The 15538-nt window shown below is 50.2% G+C and overlaps 1 protein-coding gene across 1 annotated transcript in view; it reads right to left on the bottom strand.

The window, feature by feature from the left end:
• PAQR5 (progestin and adipoQ receptor family member 5) overlaps window positions 1–15538 on the bottom strand; it is a 67072-nt gene that overhangs the window by 13404 nt on the left and 38130 nt on the right. Inside the window, exons 3-5 of the mRNA XM_081131850.1 lie at window positions 9716–9843; window positions 6972–7177; window positions 2207–2333 (exon numbers count right to left, since the gene is read on the bottom strand). Coding sequence (XP_080987976.1) covers window positions 2207–2333; window positions 6972–7177; window positions 9716–9843 — 461 coding nt within the window. The remainder of the gene's footprint in view (window positions 1–2206; window positions 2334–6971; window positions 7178–9715; window positions 9844–15538) is intronic.

The following is a 15538-nucleotide window of genomic DNA, read 5'->3' as shown; positions in this document are numbered from 1 at the left end:
GGAGCAGGGCAGGCATTTAAGGCATATTGAGTGGTTGGTTGGTTGGTTGGATGGATGGACGGACAGATGGGAGAATGGATGGCTGGGTGGGTGGGTAGATGGATGGATGGATGGATGGATGGATGGATGGATAGATGTATGGATGGAAAGCCACAGGTGTGCCCCATAAATAAACAGAAATGATCCATTTCATTGATAAGGGAAAAGCTCCCAAACACGGGCATTCAAGAGATTCCTGGCCAACCTGCCCAGCCAAACAAGTTTGTCCAAAGGTACCAGGCTTATCACATGCAATGGCCCATTCATTGTATCTGAACATTCAGGGGAGACTCCTGGCTAGAAGGAAACAGTCTACCCTGGTGGCTTATAGGTAATTCAGGAAGCTTTAAAAAACCCCAAAAAAACCCCAACCAACCCCAGCCAATGTGCTAAGAATTTGCATTGCGAGTTCATGGGAAGGCAGTCCTGGATCATGAACTCTGGGACCTTCCCCCCACACCCACAAAGCCTTCCCATCCCCTCAGCCCACAGTGCTTGCCGCCCTCTGATCCTAGTTCCAAACACCAGAGCCACATGGCCCTGCAGGAGCTAACCAGACAGGGCAGGGACTTGTCTAAGGACCAGACCCAGGTGTGTGCGGGTCCCTGGACCGGTCCCATCAATGAGCCCTCGCACCCAAGCACACTGCCTCCTGGGCATGCTTCACCTCTCTTGAGAAGTTTTATCATCCTTGTTACTTTTCTATGTGTGTTACTCTACGTCTCACCCAAGGCAGGGGCGTGACCTCCCCTCTCCATCATTTCTGCAGCCCTCCCAGCTCTGGCCTGGCAAGGGGGCTGCACCTTAGAAAGAGCTTTTAATCTCCAGTGTCATTGAGGAATGGGGGGAGAAGAAGGGAATTAATTACCCCATGACATCTGATTCTATTTCTTACTGTGGGCAGACCCTATCTCCTCAGTTTTAGGGGAGCTCTGTGATTTTCAGGAAGAGGGAAGAGAGAGTTTACCCCATCCCTCCTCCTAGGCCCAGGGCTTTCCACTGGACAAAGTATCCCAGTGTGGAGACTGCGCCTAAAAATGAGACTTAACGCCCACAGAAAGCATGCTCCAACCTGTCCTAGGACAGGTAAGTGGAGGGCAAGTTGGGGCAAGTATTCCTGATGCTGTTTAAGAACCTACCTTTCCATTCTTAAAGAAGACCAGTTTGTCAAGTTTGTGAAACCTGCCCACCTCTTGGTCCCACAAAACGTAAGCATCACCCAAAGAAAGCTGGAGACAAAATCACTGTGAAGTTACGGAGGCATGCCTCTCCCTCCCCGTTTTCTCCTGTGCTGCAGGTAACAGTAATTCTTTGAGGCCTGCAGTTTAATAGGGAGACTCAAACTGGCTCACTGGAATCGCACTTGGGGGACTAACGGTAGGTGTGACCCATCAGCCAACCCTGGCGCCACTGAAGGCACTCAGCCCAGGAAGCACCCCGCACCCTGGCACCATCTAGAAGGGTTGTTGCCCAGACACCACCATTTAAGAGGTTTCCTAAGTAATTTAGGGAACTGCAGCTTTGGGGCAGTCACTTTTACAAAGAACTAAATAAACTAGAGTAGTTACCCTCAAAACAATGCCTCTAGCTCTCATTCCAATAAGCTTTCTTTAGTGAAAAGGGTAAAAAAATCAAGGGAATTAGAGAGTGAGCTGGGTGTGACTCGTGGCCATGGGGTTTCCCCCAGGATGTGTCTGACAGATGAATATCATGTCACTTATCACACTATCTAGAGGCAGGCCCACTTAATCCCGAGGAGCAGACTTCCTGTCGTTTGTGGGGCACTCCTCTGGGCCAGGCTTGTGCTGTGTGTTCTGGGTACATATGCACATTACTTGTAGTCCTTGCATCCATCTCATAAGGTAGATGTTCGACTCATTTTACAGATGGGAAAACTGAGGGTCAAGGAGGATAAGTGATTGTCCAGCAACAAGACCAGCTATATAATTTGCAGGGCTCAGTGCAAAGTGACTTTCAGGACAGCAATAGCAGAGCATTAAACCAAGTGTGGAGCCCTCTTGATCACGGGGCCCCGAGCCACTGCACAGATGGCCGTATGCCCGGGACACGGGTCCTGCCTAGCCACAGGACGTCCACGGTCCCAGGCTGGAGATGCACTCGAGCCCTCCTCCCTCCCTGTCCCATCTGGGATAGAGTGGCCAGGTACCTGGAGTAGCAGGACAGGCCAGTGCTGATGATGGTGTTCAGCACAGCCAGGGTCACGTAGTAGTCAGGGAAGGTGGTGCACACCAGATTGTCAGGGAACGAATACGCAGAGTAGGCGATGGCTGAGCCTGGGGAAGAAAAACCAGCCTAGGGTAAGAAGCCACTACTTGGCACTGCCTGGACTCACTGGGAAGACCAACCCTAGCGTGTGGCCGAGCCTCATCAGCCCCACCGACCACGAGCAGTCCTGTGCCATCCCCCCTGCCCGAATGCCCTGCCCTCTCCTCTCCGCCTACCCAGATCCTATCCTGAGAATTTACATTGCTCCACGGGCTTTACATATATTGACTCACATAATCTTTACAACCATCCTGCACTTATCTTCATTTTACTGATGACAAAACAGGCATACAGCAGCTTAGTTAACCCATCCAGGGGCACACAGCTAGAAAGCAGCAAAACCAAGCTTTGAGTGCAGGCAGTTCAGCGACAGCCCCTACTTTTAACTACATGCTGTGGTAGGTCCACACTGACACTGCAGTGTGCTCAGCTTTACTCTGAGTGTGCACGTGTCGTCTGCCTGATGGCACAAAGTGCTCCTTGCAGAGAGATCAAGGTGTGGGGAGAGGGAGCCTTGCCGAGGTGCTGCAAATCTCATCAGCTGGCGGCAGGCCTGGCCAGCTGGGAGGCTGGGTATAAGAGGCTGGCCAGCCTTGGAGTTTTGTTCTGTTTCAGGTTTTGGAGTTTGTGAGAGATGGGTTAACTAAGGAACTTCATGAAACCTGTCTGCTGCAGCTTTAAGAACGGGGGAGATCACTGTCCGGGGACCTAGACCAGACGGCCTCTCCAGCGCCCTCACCTGCTGAAGTCCCTTCTGGGATAGGCAGCCACAGGCAGTTCAGCCCAGGGCCTGAGGGATTAGGCCCAAGGTCACCTGTTATTCCAAAGACAGAGACCTTGGAATTCTAGCTCAAGGCTGAAACAGGGCTCTGTCTCTGATCCATTTGACAGATGGAGTCTAGTGAGGCCAAGTGGTGTTCCAGGGTTACACAGGCACAAAGAGCGGAGCATTGCCACCTCCGGGTCCCATGTTCCCCCCTCCAGCAGGCCACTTGTGAGGTTTCACTGGGCACTGCCTCCAGGGGGACAATCTCCGCTCTCAGCCTGATACTATGTGGGGGTTCCCATCTGGACCAGGATGCATTCGCTCTGTGCATGTTGTCTAGGGCCCAGGTGCCAAGCTCTGTGGGTGGCACAAAAGCGAGGAGCCTCAGACCCTGCCAGAAACTGCAGTGGGAAGCGGAACTGATCAGAGCCTCCAAGAGGGTTGCAGTGTGAGGTGGGCGTTCAGGATGGGTGGGCATCCAGCAAAGGGGCTGATCTGGGAAGCCTCCTTAGAAGGTGGGGGATTCTAACAAGGACCTAAGGGCAGGGAGGGTTTCCTGGGGAGCAGAGCAGGAGTTGGCTTTAGATGCCAGACTAAGGAAAGCAAACTTTATCTTTTAGGCTATCGGGAGCAACTGAAAAGTTTTTCTTTTTTTTTTTTTTTTAAAATATATCTTTATTGATTTCAGAGAGAGGAAGGGAGAGGGAGAGAGAGAGATAGAAACATCAATGATGAGAGAACCATTGATTGGCCGCAGCCCGCAACCCGGGCATGTGCCCTGACCGGGAATCGAACCCTGATCGCCTGGATCCTAGGTCGACGCTCAACCACTGAGCCACGCCCGGCTGGGCTGAAAAGTTTTTCTTTAAAAAAAATTTTTATTACAGTTTACATTCAATATTATTTTGTATCAGTGTCAGGTGCAACTGGAAGGTTTCTGAGTGGGGGATTAAGGTGACCAAAATCTAGTGAAAGTGCACAGGATGCCTAGAGGGAGGAACAGCTAGAAGTCAGGGAAGCTGGATAGAAGCCACCTCCCAGGGATTGAGGGTTTCTGAAGGGTTGGAGGAGAGTGGGAGGATCGGTGGCTGCAGACATGGAGCTGGTGTCCCAGTGGAACCCACAGGCTCTCTCAACCACTAGACCTTCCTTCCCTGTCTACCGAGCACCCACGCCAGGCACTGGCTATAGGCTGGAAAGCGAAATGTGAAAGGCACACGTCTGTCCTCAGGGTGCTGTTCCCAGTGAGGAGCAGAGATGGAGGAACCACTGACAAGGCTGGGGACAGAGCTGCACAGAAGTCAGTCCCAGCCTGGGGGCTTGGAGGAACCCACAGGCCCCTCAGGCTCCTGGGGCCCTGGCTCTGCCACTGACAAGCTGTGTGGCTGGGTCACTGACCTTCACGGTGCCTCATTATTCTCACCTGGAGCGTAGGTATACTGATGGTCCCCACCTCGGGGCACTGCTGTCAGGGTAACTAGATCACCATGGTAATGGCTACCCTCCCATGCTTACTAGGTGCTTCACTTCCAAATGCATTTAATCTTCATAACACTCCTATGAGGGAGATATTATGTCAACTTTGTGGATGAGAAACTGAGGTTGAAGAGGTTAAGAACCTTGCCCAGGATCATGTAACTATCAGGGCGTGGTGGCCGTCGGGCCACCAGGCACCGCGCTATGCCTGCCGCCCCTTGGTGATGTGTGCCAGGCGCGCAGCTCCGAGTCTGCCTTGTACTGATTGCTCCAATATGCTTGCTCTTGTCATAGTGAGTCTGGGCAGGCGATCAAGGGCTGGGGAAACTCCCGGGCTAAGGAGTTTGGACTTCATCCCAGGAAACTGGGAACCCTGGAAGGTTTTAAGTGGGAGGGGTGCCATGGCCAGAAGGTGTTGTAAAAACCTCCCCGGAGAGCGGGTGGAAATGGGGTTTGGGGGGCAGAGAGGAGACTGCTGAAACAGTGCAGGGGGACATGAGGGTCTGAGCTAACCCAGGGAGACAGAGCCGATTTGAAAAATATGAAGGAGAGACTCAACTGAATGTGCTGACTAATTAGAGAGGATGGTGGAAGTGGGATGGGCCGGAGAGAGAGGGAGGGGGAGCTGAGGTGGGGAGAAGGTGGATAGTCTAGGTCGAAGGGCTGATTGCGGGGGGGACCTCAGGTAAGCAGTTTAAACTAGAGATGGGGGTTGGAAGCACCTCACCAGAGGTGTCAGGGGATGGTGGGCATAGGGGAGGTCACCCAGGGAACTGGGCCATGTCTGAGCAGAGGCCCAGGGACTGATGCTGAGCTCACCCACCTATGGAGGAGAGCAGAGGAAGGGGGACCAGCAAAGGAGGAGAAAGGGGAGGGAGTGATGCACGAGGAGCCACAGGAAGAGGGGGTCTAAGGAGCACTGGGGGCCCCTGCATCAAAGGCTGGAGAGAGAGCCCACAGGGCTGCATGAATCCCAAGTCAGGAGGAGGCTGGGGCTCGGCAACCACAGTTTTAGTGAATGGCAGGGCTGGACAGCAGAGCACTCAGTGGGAGGTGAGGCAGGAAAGACTGTGTACGTGCATATGTGGGTATATTTATATATGTATAGGTGTGTGTGTGTGTATATGTGTGTATGTGTATGTCTATATGTGTATATGTGTGTATGTGTGTATGTATTTACAGGGTAGGACAAAAGTAGGTTTACAGTTGTTTGCATGGAAAATAATATAATAATTAATAAATAATAATACAAAAATAAACTGTTTCACATACAACTATAAACCTACTTTTGCCCCACTTTGCATATGTACATGTGTGTATATGTATTATGTGTCTGTATATGTGTATCTGTGTATTATATGTGTATCTGTGTGTGTATATGTATCTGTGTGTATCTGTGTGTGTATCTGTGTATTATATGTGTATCTGTCGGTATGTATCTGTGTATTATATATGTATCTATGCATGTGTATCTGTGTATTATATGTGTATCTGTGTGTGTGTGTGTATCTGTGTGTGTGTGTGTGTGTGTGTGTGTGTATGTGTAGCTTGTGAAGAAAGAGAAACGAGGAAATGGGATAGAGGCAGGCTCCTCATGGACCCCCTCTTGGGGAAGGAAGATGATGCCTCTGCTTTCACGCCTAGAGCAGGATCAGGAGGGAGAAGAGGCTAGAACCGGGATGTGAGGGGAGAGATGGGTGCCCATGGTCGGGGAGAAGACAGGAGACAACAGGAGAGGACATCATAAAGAAAAACACAAGAAGGCCGGAGCTCCCGGTTTGTCACTCTGTCCCTGTGGCACTTTGAGAAAATCGCTAACTTCTCTAAGCCTCTGGACAAATGAGGTTTGTGACCACCCCACTTCCCTGTCAGATACGACAGAGACCAGCACTCGTGTGTGGTTGGCTCACCTGGCCTGTGGGAGCAGACAGTTTCAGAGAACTTGTGAGCCAACTGTTAGACACAGCTAATATTAAAAATTAAATGACATAAGTTATAATTAAATGAATCATATTAATAAAAGTAATAACTATTCAATTAATCCATCTACTGTGTCAGTATAGAGGAATTACTACGTAGGGGTGTGCTACTGCGTATCTGTCCCCACCTGCGCTCAGTGATGTCATGGTGGCGGCTTGAAGTCTGACACGCAGGAGTATTTATACCACAAATCAGCAACGCCACTGACCAGGGCTTTCATCCCCAGAGAACCAGTTGTTAAGTATTGCCAGCACACCGCTGGATAAGCTGCTTATGAAACACTCATCGGGAGCCTAGACAGGGCACTGCATTCCCACGACTCTTCCGCAAGCCCGTCGAAGCCTTTTGGCGACCCCAGCTCCCAGGGGAAGGGGCAGGTAGCTCAGTCCTAGCGGAGGGAAGTCGAGAGCAAGGCCTCACGTACCCAGGCTGAAGAGATTGACAGCACCGTAGTCCAGGAAGTAGCAGATGTGCCGGGCGTTCTTGGACATGGAGCTGAAGGTGTGCGCACAGCTGGATGCAAGGGGGTACACGCAGCTGGTGCTCATGTACACAAGCAGAGGCCAGGAGTAGCTGTCATTCTGGGTGTCTATCACATACAGTTCAGTCACAAACCTCCACATGAAGAACCTGGAACACAGCATGGCCCATCAGTCCCCATGGCTGGGTGCTCCACTTATTTACCCCATCTGATTATCTCCTGCCTTCTGTTCCCCTGGCATGGCTAATCCCTACATGTTCTCGCTTTGATGAAATGCCACGAGCAAGGGAGAGTTTGTGGGGTCCTTTTTTGGTTGAAAATGAGCAGGAGGGGTAAGAAGAGGGCCTTTATCCAGTCCCCTCTCCCTGCTGGTGGTGACAGAGCCCTCTTACAGCATTTTGCTCAAGTGATTCTCCAGCCTCAATTTGCATGCTTCTGGGACGGGGAGCTCACCACCTACCAAGGCAGCTCTGAGTGTTGGAAAGTTCTTCACTGAGCTGCCATCTGTCTCTCTGGAATCTATCTCCATTTGATCAGCCCTAGTGCTCCCCGACTGGACCACAGACAACAAGCCCATCAAATATCTTAAGGCAGTCTTCATAACCTCTCCCCACCTCTTTGAACTTCACACTAAATAACCCCAGTGCATTCAACCATTTCTCATAGGACCCACATTTAACCTGGTCACCATCCCTACAGTTTGTCCCTGTCCCCCTTACAGGAAGGTTCCTCAATCAGAAGCCATCCCCCAGGTGGAGCCCTGAAAGTTTAGAGGATAACAGAATGTTTTTCTCCCGTCTCTTCCACACTATTCCTCCACTAACATTACAATAACTTTTCTGAGTGGTAGAGGCCCAGGCTGAGCCTCAACAGGGCCTGGGTCTCTGGGCTCCATCTCTACACAGCAGTGTTGCACACGTCTGCATCAGATCTTCCTGACCTATAACCCACGAGATGGGGTCCTGCCTCCAGAGCTGCCTACTTCCACAAACTACTCCCAGGGAAGGAGACTACAGAGCTTTTTACGCAGGGACCCCCAGGAGCATCAATAAATCTTCTGGCCATACGCGTGATCATCTTTTTCCTCCTGTCCAAGCTGATAAAGCTTAAGCTATTTGCTGTTTCTTAAAACATACCCTTTGATCATCTCAGGATCATTCCCTAGTTCCCCTTCCTTAGGGCATCTTACTCCGGTTCTCCCAAGCCCTCCTGCCACTCCATGTTGCTCAGCTTGGCCTGGCAGCGTAGCATGGCTCAGCTGTCCAACAGCTAAGAAGTCGTCCCACAGGATCTGTGCACAGGGCTCAGGCCCCACAAATAAGGATGGTCGGCCAGCACTCTTTGTAGTGGCGCAAACTTCAAAACAGCCTAAATCACCTGTGGTTCATCCATAAACAGACACCTTGCAGCTGTTCCAGAGCCTGAGAGGCTATGGTCAGAGCTCCTAGGGAAGCAGAGCTGGGGAGGGCGGTGGAGGGAAGAACTGGGCTCTGGGTGTACACATGTCACAGATGCTCCCATCCTAGAAGCGCTTTGGGGGGATGCACAACAAACAGGTTCACCTGGCAGCTCCAGGGGGAAGAGGGGCTAGGGAGACACCGACTCTGTTCCCTTCTGCAAGTTATTGTTTGTTAGCATTTAGACTTTTTAGTGATGTTTACTTAAATTTAAAATGACAAACAGCCTCCGTGGGCAGGATCTCGCTGCCACCCTGACCAGCTAGTGGGCCATAGGCTTCTTTACAGACAGCCCTAGTTCACCACAAGCCTAACTGCTCTCTCCTTCCCTGGGAAGGTTTCTGGCACCTTCCCCTGCCTTTGGCACCAGGTCAGTCTCTGACTTTGATGGGGCACATTGCCTTCCTCGGGCCCATCTCCACCTGCACACACTCTGGGTCCCTCCTCCTCTCCTGGCTTCTCGACATGATCTGGGGGGAGCCCAGAGACCAGCCTGTGCCCTGACTGTAGTGTAAACAAGCTGCCCCCTTCTCTGGGCCACATCTTTGCCAATGGTAGCATGAGTGGGACAGTGCCCGGCACGACCTCAGATTCTTCCAGCTCGGATAGACTATGACTTGGCTTCTGACCCCATCTCCACTTTCCCCTCATGCACAGACATGAGGTGTGTGAAGCTGCTCTTTGGACTGTCCCCTTCTCAGCAAGGTCCTTCCCCTTTTCACCTTCCTGGCAACTCCCTTTTTTGCACACATGCATGTCCCAGAGCTCTTAACTGTGTACAGTTGCTGTGGTTCCAGAACAATTACAGGGCACCCACAGCTCTGTGCCCAATGCCTTTTCCAGTGTCTTTTCCCATAATCCTCACAGAGACCCAATGAAGGTGTGGACTATCCTCCTGCTTCGCAGATGGAAAAATGTGAGGCTCAGAGAGGGTAAGTGACTTGCTCAAGCTCATGACATGTTAACCAGGTCTCCCGGGAGACCCAGAAAGCCTCCAAGACTGAAGAGGAGAAGATGAAATCAGGTCCAGGACCACGGAAGACCACGGAGCCACCAGGAGCCCCATGAAGCCTACCACAATCCATGACCAAAAGCTCGCCTCTGTTCCACACCCACACACCCTGGGGAGTCCCCAAAATCCCAGCATAGCATCTCAGCCCTCCCCACCCCAGTTGTGTTTTAAAGAAGCCCTGGTTCCCAGGACTCCCGAATGAGATGGCTGGAAGGTACCAGAAGGGCAGCAAGTGAGTCCAGATGTTGAGGGTCTCGTTGGTCATTTGGAAAAGGCTGAGGACACAGGCCGTGGCGGAGCTCTGTGGGTGACGGTAGCCGAAGAGGATGCCCTGCTCATGGAATACCTGCCGGGAGAAAAAGGCACTGAGGTGAGGAGAGGGAGGCAGGGGAGGGCAGGTCTCAGGAGAAACGTCTCCGCTAGCATCCGGTCCTCTCCCAGGCTGTGCACTTGAACACTTGAGCCCGGCACACCTGACCCCTGCCAACGTGCCCCCCACCCCCCTAGTTTCTGAAATACCATGTCCTTCAAGAAGCCTAGAGCCAGCCGGAGGAGAGAACTCAAGGCCCTGGCTCCCTTCGAGAATCCAGCTTGCCTTCCATTCTTAGACACACTTCTTGTCATGAATACTGCTTAAGAATCGGGTTTGGCCTGTAGCCTGGTCCCTGGATGCCTTTGTGGCTGGCTGACATATGTGCTGTTTGTCAGAGCCAACATGCCCTGCGTGTTGGGCTGGTGGGAAGACCTCTGCAGAAGATCCCTCTTGGATGTATTCACCAAGGCGCTTCATAAAGGCCTTTTGATGATGAAGACTATGATGGCATCAGCCTGGGCTAAGGCAGAGGAGAAGGCTGGCCACAGCGGGCCCACACAAGCCACCACCACTCCATGCAGCCCACTTGGCAAGTCTCTCAGGAACCAAGTCCCCATGAGAGCCTTGGACTGCTCAGGTAAAATATGGGCTATCAACCCACCGGAAGGACTACATTGCACCCATTAAAAATGGTCATTGTGAAGATGAGGCAAGAGGGACAAAAGGTCAGGATGCAATATTAAGTGGGGGAAAAAGGAGAGTGTAAATTGTATTTCAACCATATTTATAAGAACTATAGAAACGTCAGCACACGTGGTGGGGGAGAGGCTGGGAGCAAACAGAAGAGTGAAAAGTTTCATTTGTTGAGGTAGCAGGATCTGTAGGACACTTTTCCCCTTGTGTTGACTTAGATCCGAGTTTCTCAAGCTGGACACTATTGACATTTTCGGCCAGAAAATTCTTTGTTGTGGGGGCTGCCCTGGGCATTGTGCAGCACTGTTCATGCCTCTCCCTAAAAGATGCCAGCGGCACACACTGTGCCTCCCTCCCAAGTTTTGACAACCAAAAATCTCTCCAGATATTGCCAATGTCCCCTGGGGGTAAAGTCTCCCCCAGTTAAGAACCACCAATTTAGATAAATGTTATAACCTTCAGGAGGTAAATTTAAAATGAGTAGAGAGCATGGTTCACTGGTTGAGCACCAACCTAGGATCCAGGAGATCACGGTTTGATTCCTGGTCAGGGCACATGCCCGGGTTGCAAGCTCGATCCCCAGCAGGGGGTGTGCAGGAGGCAGCCGATCAATGACTCATCATTGATGTTTCTCTCTCTCTCTCTCCTTCTCCCTTCATCTCTCTGAAATCAATAAAGATATATTTTAAATAAAATGAGTAGATAATTGAGGCAAATAATAATGATAGTATCAGTAATCATAACACAAATCAAGTCACAATAAATTTTAAACCTTTCCCTTTGATTTTCTAGGGCTGTGGGAAGAAGGGAAGGCTGGGGGAATTCCAACCCAGACACACATTTCTCATTTGAGTTACCAACTTCTAAGAGAGGGTCCCGATTCAGAGATATACAATATAAAACATAACTTGTACTATCTCTTGAGGTTCTGAGTCAAGAGGTCACTTGAAATAGTAGAGAAAGTAAGGGGTTATTAAAGAGTCAATATGAGCCACTGAGGTGCCGCATGACCTTGAGCTGGGGCCTCAGTGTTCTCACCTATGAAATGGGAGCCATAAGCTAGCTGATGGTCAGTATGTTCCCACTTTAGTTCAATTCTGGGTTAAACCGGTCAACTGAGGGAGGATGATGATGAAGTTGGTTCATGGTTCAGTGAAGAAACACTATTTGAATTAGATTTGGGTCTTAGCTAATTAGAGAGACTTGTTCCAGTTTTAGATTCACTGTTCAATTCTGCTGACGTCCTGGTTTGCAGCGGACAGGCTTCTCTAATGGGCAGCAGGGATCCTGGCTTGCAGCTGCCCACCCCACCGGGGCTGCTGGCAAGGAGGCAAGTGGGCCGACAGCCCCTGGCCTTTGATCCACACGAGGAGGATGGCGTGGGCTTGGCGCACACTCAGAAGGCCCTCCAGTAGAAACTATGGGTCATTCCCTCTACCTCTTATGTTTCTTTCTTTCTTCCTTTAAAGTTTTTTCTTTTTTTTAATTCAAGCACTGGCCACTGATTAAAATGCAAAGACTCTGGGAAGGAGCAATTGTTACTATTTACTCCTTCCCATGAATGAGTTTAGCAGATCCTGTGCAGCAGGAGATCTCGTGACAAGGGTCCTGCAGAGCACTGGGCATGTGGGGAGGGGGTGGTGGCACAGAGGGGTGAAGCAGGGTAGGGCTGCAGGACAGCTGGACACAGTGGACCACAGGTGGGCATGGATAGACATGAGCCAGACAGGGAGACCACCTACATTTTGCCCAGGGTGACTGCTGTTCTCTCTTTGGGCCCTGAATTTTCAGAGGCAAGAGTGGATGCTGACATAGTCAAAAGCCAGAGGAACACAGAGGGGCTGGGAAATACACCAACTGGACACACTTAAGAACCTGGCCCAGACCTGGGGAGGGTACTACACCACCAAAGCCAGGCCTGGGCCCAGATTGAAAGAACCTGCTTCCCTCTAAGCTGCTATCCTGATCTCCAACATGGGTGGGAAGCCAACATGAACCATACCATAGGGGCAGGATTTAAAGCAGCCCCTACTCCCAAAAGTACAGATGGATAAAGTATGGATGAAAGATGGAGTCCCTCCATACCAGAACTCCTCTCCCCATCTTGAACCATGATTTATTAGGCTGCACAGCCAGGCCCACTCTAGTGCTGAGCCCCTCTGAGCCCGGGAAGGGGACTCAGTCTTCCCACCTTCCCGCTCTAGCCTCAGCAAAGAGCTTTGCATAGCTTAAATCTTAACAGAGTGCATGCTACATAAATCTAAACAAACGAAACATTTGAAAACAATTTTGTATTCACACCCAGTTTGACCCCAAAAGGCAAATGGCAATCATTGCCTTAATGCTCTGTAGCTGGGCCTCATTTCTAAGCACCCCCAGGTTAGCAGGCGCCAGCTTATTTGCACAGCAGAATTGATTTGTAGGACTCCGCCTTGCATCCCTGGTTGCAGGCTGGGCAATTTAGAGTGAAATGAAATCAAATTGTGCACAGCCTATTATTTAGAAGCGAGAATCCCCAGGCACCGGGTGCAAGGGCATGTTAGCAGGTTTTCCTTTTAGTGCCTGCCACAGGCTTGGCTCCCACAAAGACCTGTGCACCTGCCAGCTGATGCCTGACATTCCACCGTGACCATTTTTAAACCCTTGGTTTTTCTAGCTATTAAACTGCAAATCACCTGGGGGAAATAATCAGGCATCTGGCTGGTAGCGAATATGTGGGTTTTGAGAGCAGATGAGAGGAGGTGGAGTGGGGTCAGGAGGCTACAGGCACCATTGGTGTGGAAGCCTGCATTTCCCATCCAAGTTTCAGGGCACCCTCACCACCTGGAGGGAGAGCCTTCTACTGTCTGCATGTCACAGAAAAGGGAAATAAGGCCTGGGGAGGGTAAGGCGTGTATCCAATATCCCAGAAATAGTGGGAGCAAAGCTAAAACTTAAATGCAAACATCAGGCTCCATCTCTTCAGCCTCTTACACTATCATTGCTGCTGCTCAGAGGGGCTCTGTTGGAGATGAAGCTCTCATCTCTTGGCCCACAGGGTGATTTTGGATTGTCACATACTTCTCTGGGCCTCAATTTCTTCTTCTTTAAAGTGGTGTTATGGGCTGAGTTGTGTCCCCCACAAAACCCATATGTTGAATCCCTAATCCCCAGTACTTCAGAATGTAGCTGTATTTGGAGATAGGGTCTTTAAAGTGGTGATTAAGTTAAAATGAGGCTGCTAGGTGGGTGCCCTAATCCAATCTGACCAGTGTCCCTTGTAGGAAGAGGGAATTTGGACACACAGGGTGACACAAAGGGTGTGCGTGCTTAGAGGGATGACCACATGTAGAAACAGTAAGAAGGCGACAATCTGCAAGCCAAAGGGGTGGCTTCGGGAGAACCAACGATGTTGGCATCTTGACCCCAGACTTCTGGCCTCTAGAATGTGAGAAAATAAATTTCTGTTTAAGCCAGCCAGCCAGTCTGTGGTACTTTGTTATACTTTGTTATGGCAGTCCGAGCGGATTAACATACAAGTGGTATGGTTGGGTGACAAAGTCCCTAAGCCAGTGCCTCTCAAACTTTCTTCTGCAGGTGCCTGCAGATCACCTGGGAGTCTTACTGCAATTGGGTGAGAGTCTGCTTTTTTTTTTAATATTTTTAAATTGATTTGAGAGAGAGAGAGAGAGAAACATCAATTTGTTGCTCCACTTATTTATGCATTCACTGGTTGCTTCTTGTATGTTACGTGCCCTGACTAGAGATTGAACAGCCACCCTTGGTGTATGGGGACAGCGCTCTAACCAACTGAGCTACCTGGCCAGGGCAAAGGGTCTGCATTTCTAACAAGCTTCACAACCCAGGCTCCTGCCTCAGCTTCCTGCTGTCACCTCCCTGCCTAGAATCCAGTTCATCAGAGAAGAGGGATTAGGTAAGAGAAAGAAGATGAACCCAAAAACATGGACATGAAAAGCCAGGGCAGGGGACAGAGACCAGCAAGGAGTCTAGTGAAGTGCTGTGGAAAGAAGGCTGGAGAGAATGGGGAGGGAGAAGGCAGGGTGAGAACTGCTGCATCGATTTTAGCCTGTCGTTTAGTGAGCGCCTGCGGTGTGCCGGGCACTGGCTGGGCACTAAGCTCTGCCTCCCACAGGACAATGCTTGGTCCCGGCAGGAAAGAACACCTGGGTTCTCAATGAAACATCACTGTACACAACCCATATGCAATTACTTGACATGTAAAGACGGTGAGTTAATAGGCAACCATTGTTGGTATTAAGCAATTATAGGTAAATGCTAATTTAGAACACTGGTGTAACATTCTTCAAAACGTAACTGTCCAATATGCAATAAGGATGCCTGTTGTACATGCAACACAGTACCTATAAAAGAGAAATGCGGTACATTTCTTCTGGCCAAACATATAAGAAGGGTAAAAAGCAATGAAACAAATTATTAATACCTAGGATGGAGGATCTGAAGGAGATTTGTAATGCAATGAATAAAGTGAAAAAAGAAGACATAAAATGTCTTTAAAAAGTAAATATGACTCAGCTCAGGTAGGGGGTACCTGGGCGAAAGCCCCTTGAATGACTAGCACCACACTGGGTGCTGACCCACAGAAGATGAATGCGAGGAAGTTGAAACAATGGAGTGTCCCATCGGTTTTACGTTTGTTGTAAAAATGCAATCTTTGATATAAGAACTAGGAAAACGATTTTCAATTATAGACATTGATTTAAAAATCTGCCGTGGGCAAGCCTGTGGTAACAGTACAACATGATTAGAAAGTCTATGGTAGGCAGAAAAGTGGCCCCCCGAGACGTCCACGTCCTAATCGCTAGAACCTGTGACTATGTCAGGTCACACAGCACAGGGGAATTAGGGTCTCAGATGGAATTAAAATTGCTAATCAGCTAGCCTTAAAATAGGAATATCACCTGGGTCTTTCGGGTGGGCCCAGTTAGTCACAAGGGTTCTTACAAGTGGAAGAGGAAGGCAGAAGAAGAGAGGCAGAGGGAAATGTGACTATGGGAGGAGAGTAGAGAGATGCAGA

This window comes from Miniopterus schreibersii (genome assembly GCF_964146895.1).
Source record: "Miniopterus schreibersii genome assembly, chromosome: 1".
Taxonomy (NCBI): Eukaryota; Metazoa; Chordata; class Mammalia; order Chiroptera; family Miniopteridae; genus Miniopterus; species Miniopterus schreibersii.
Note: the sequence above shows the minus strand (reverse complement) of the source record. Positions and strands in the feature narration are given on the sequence as shown.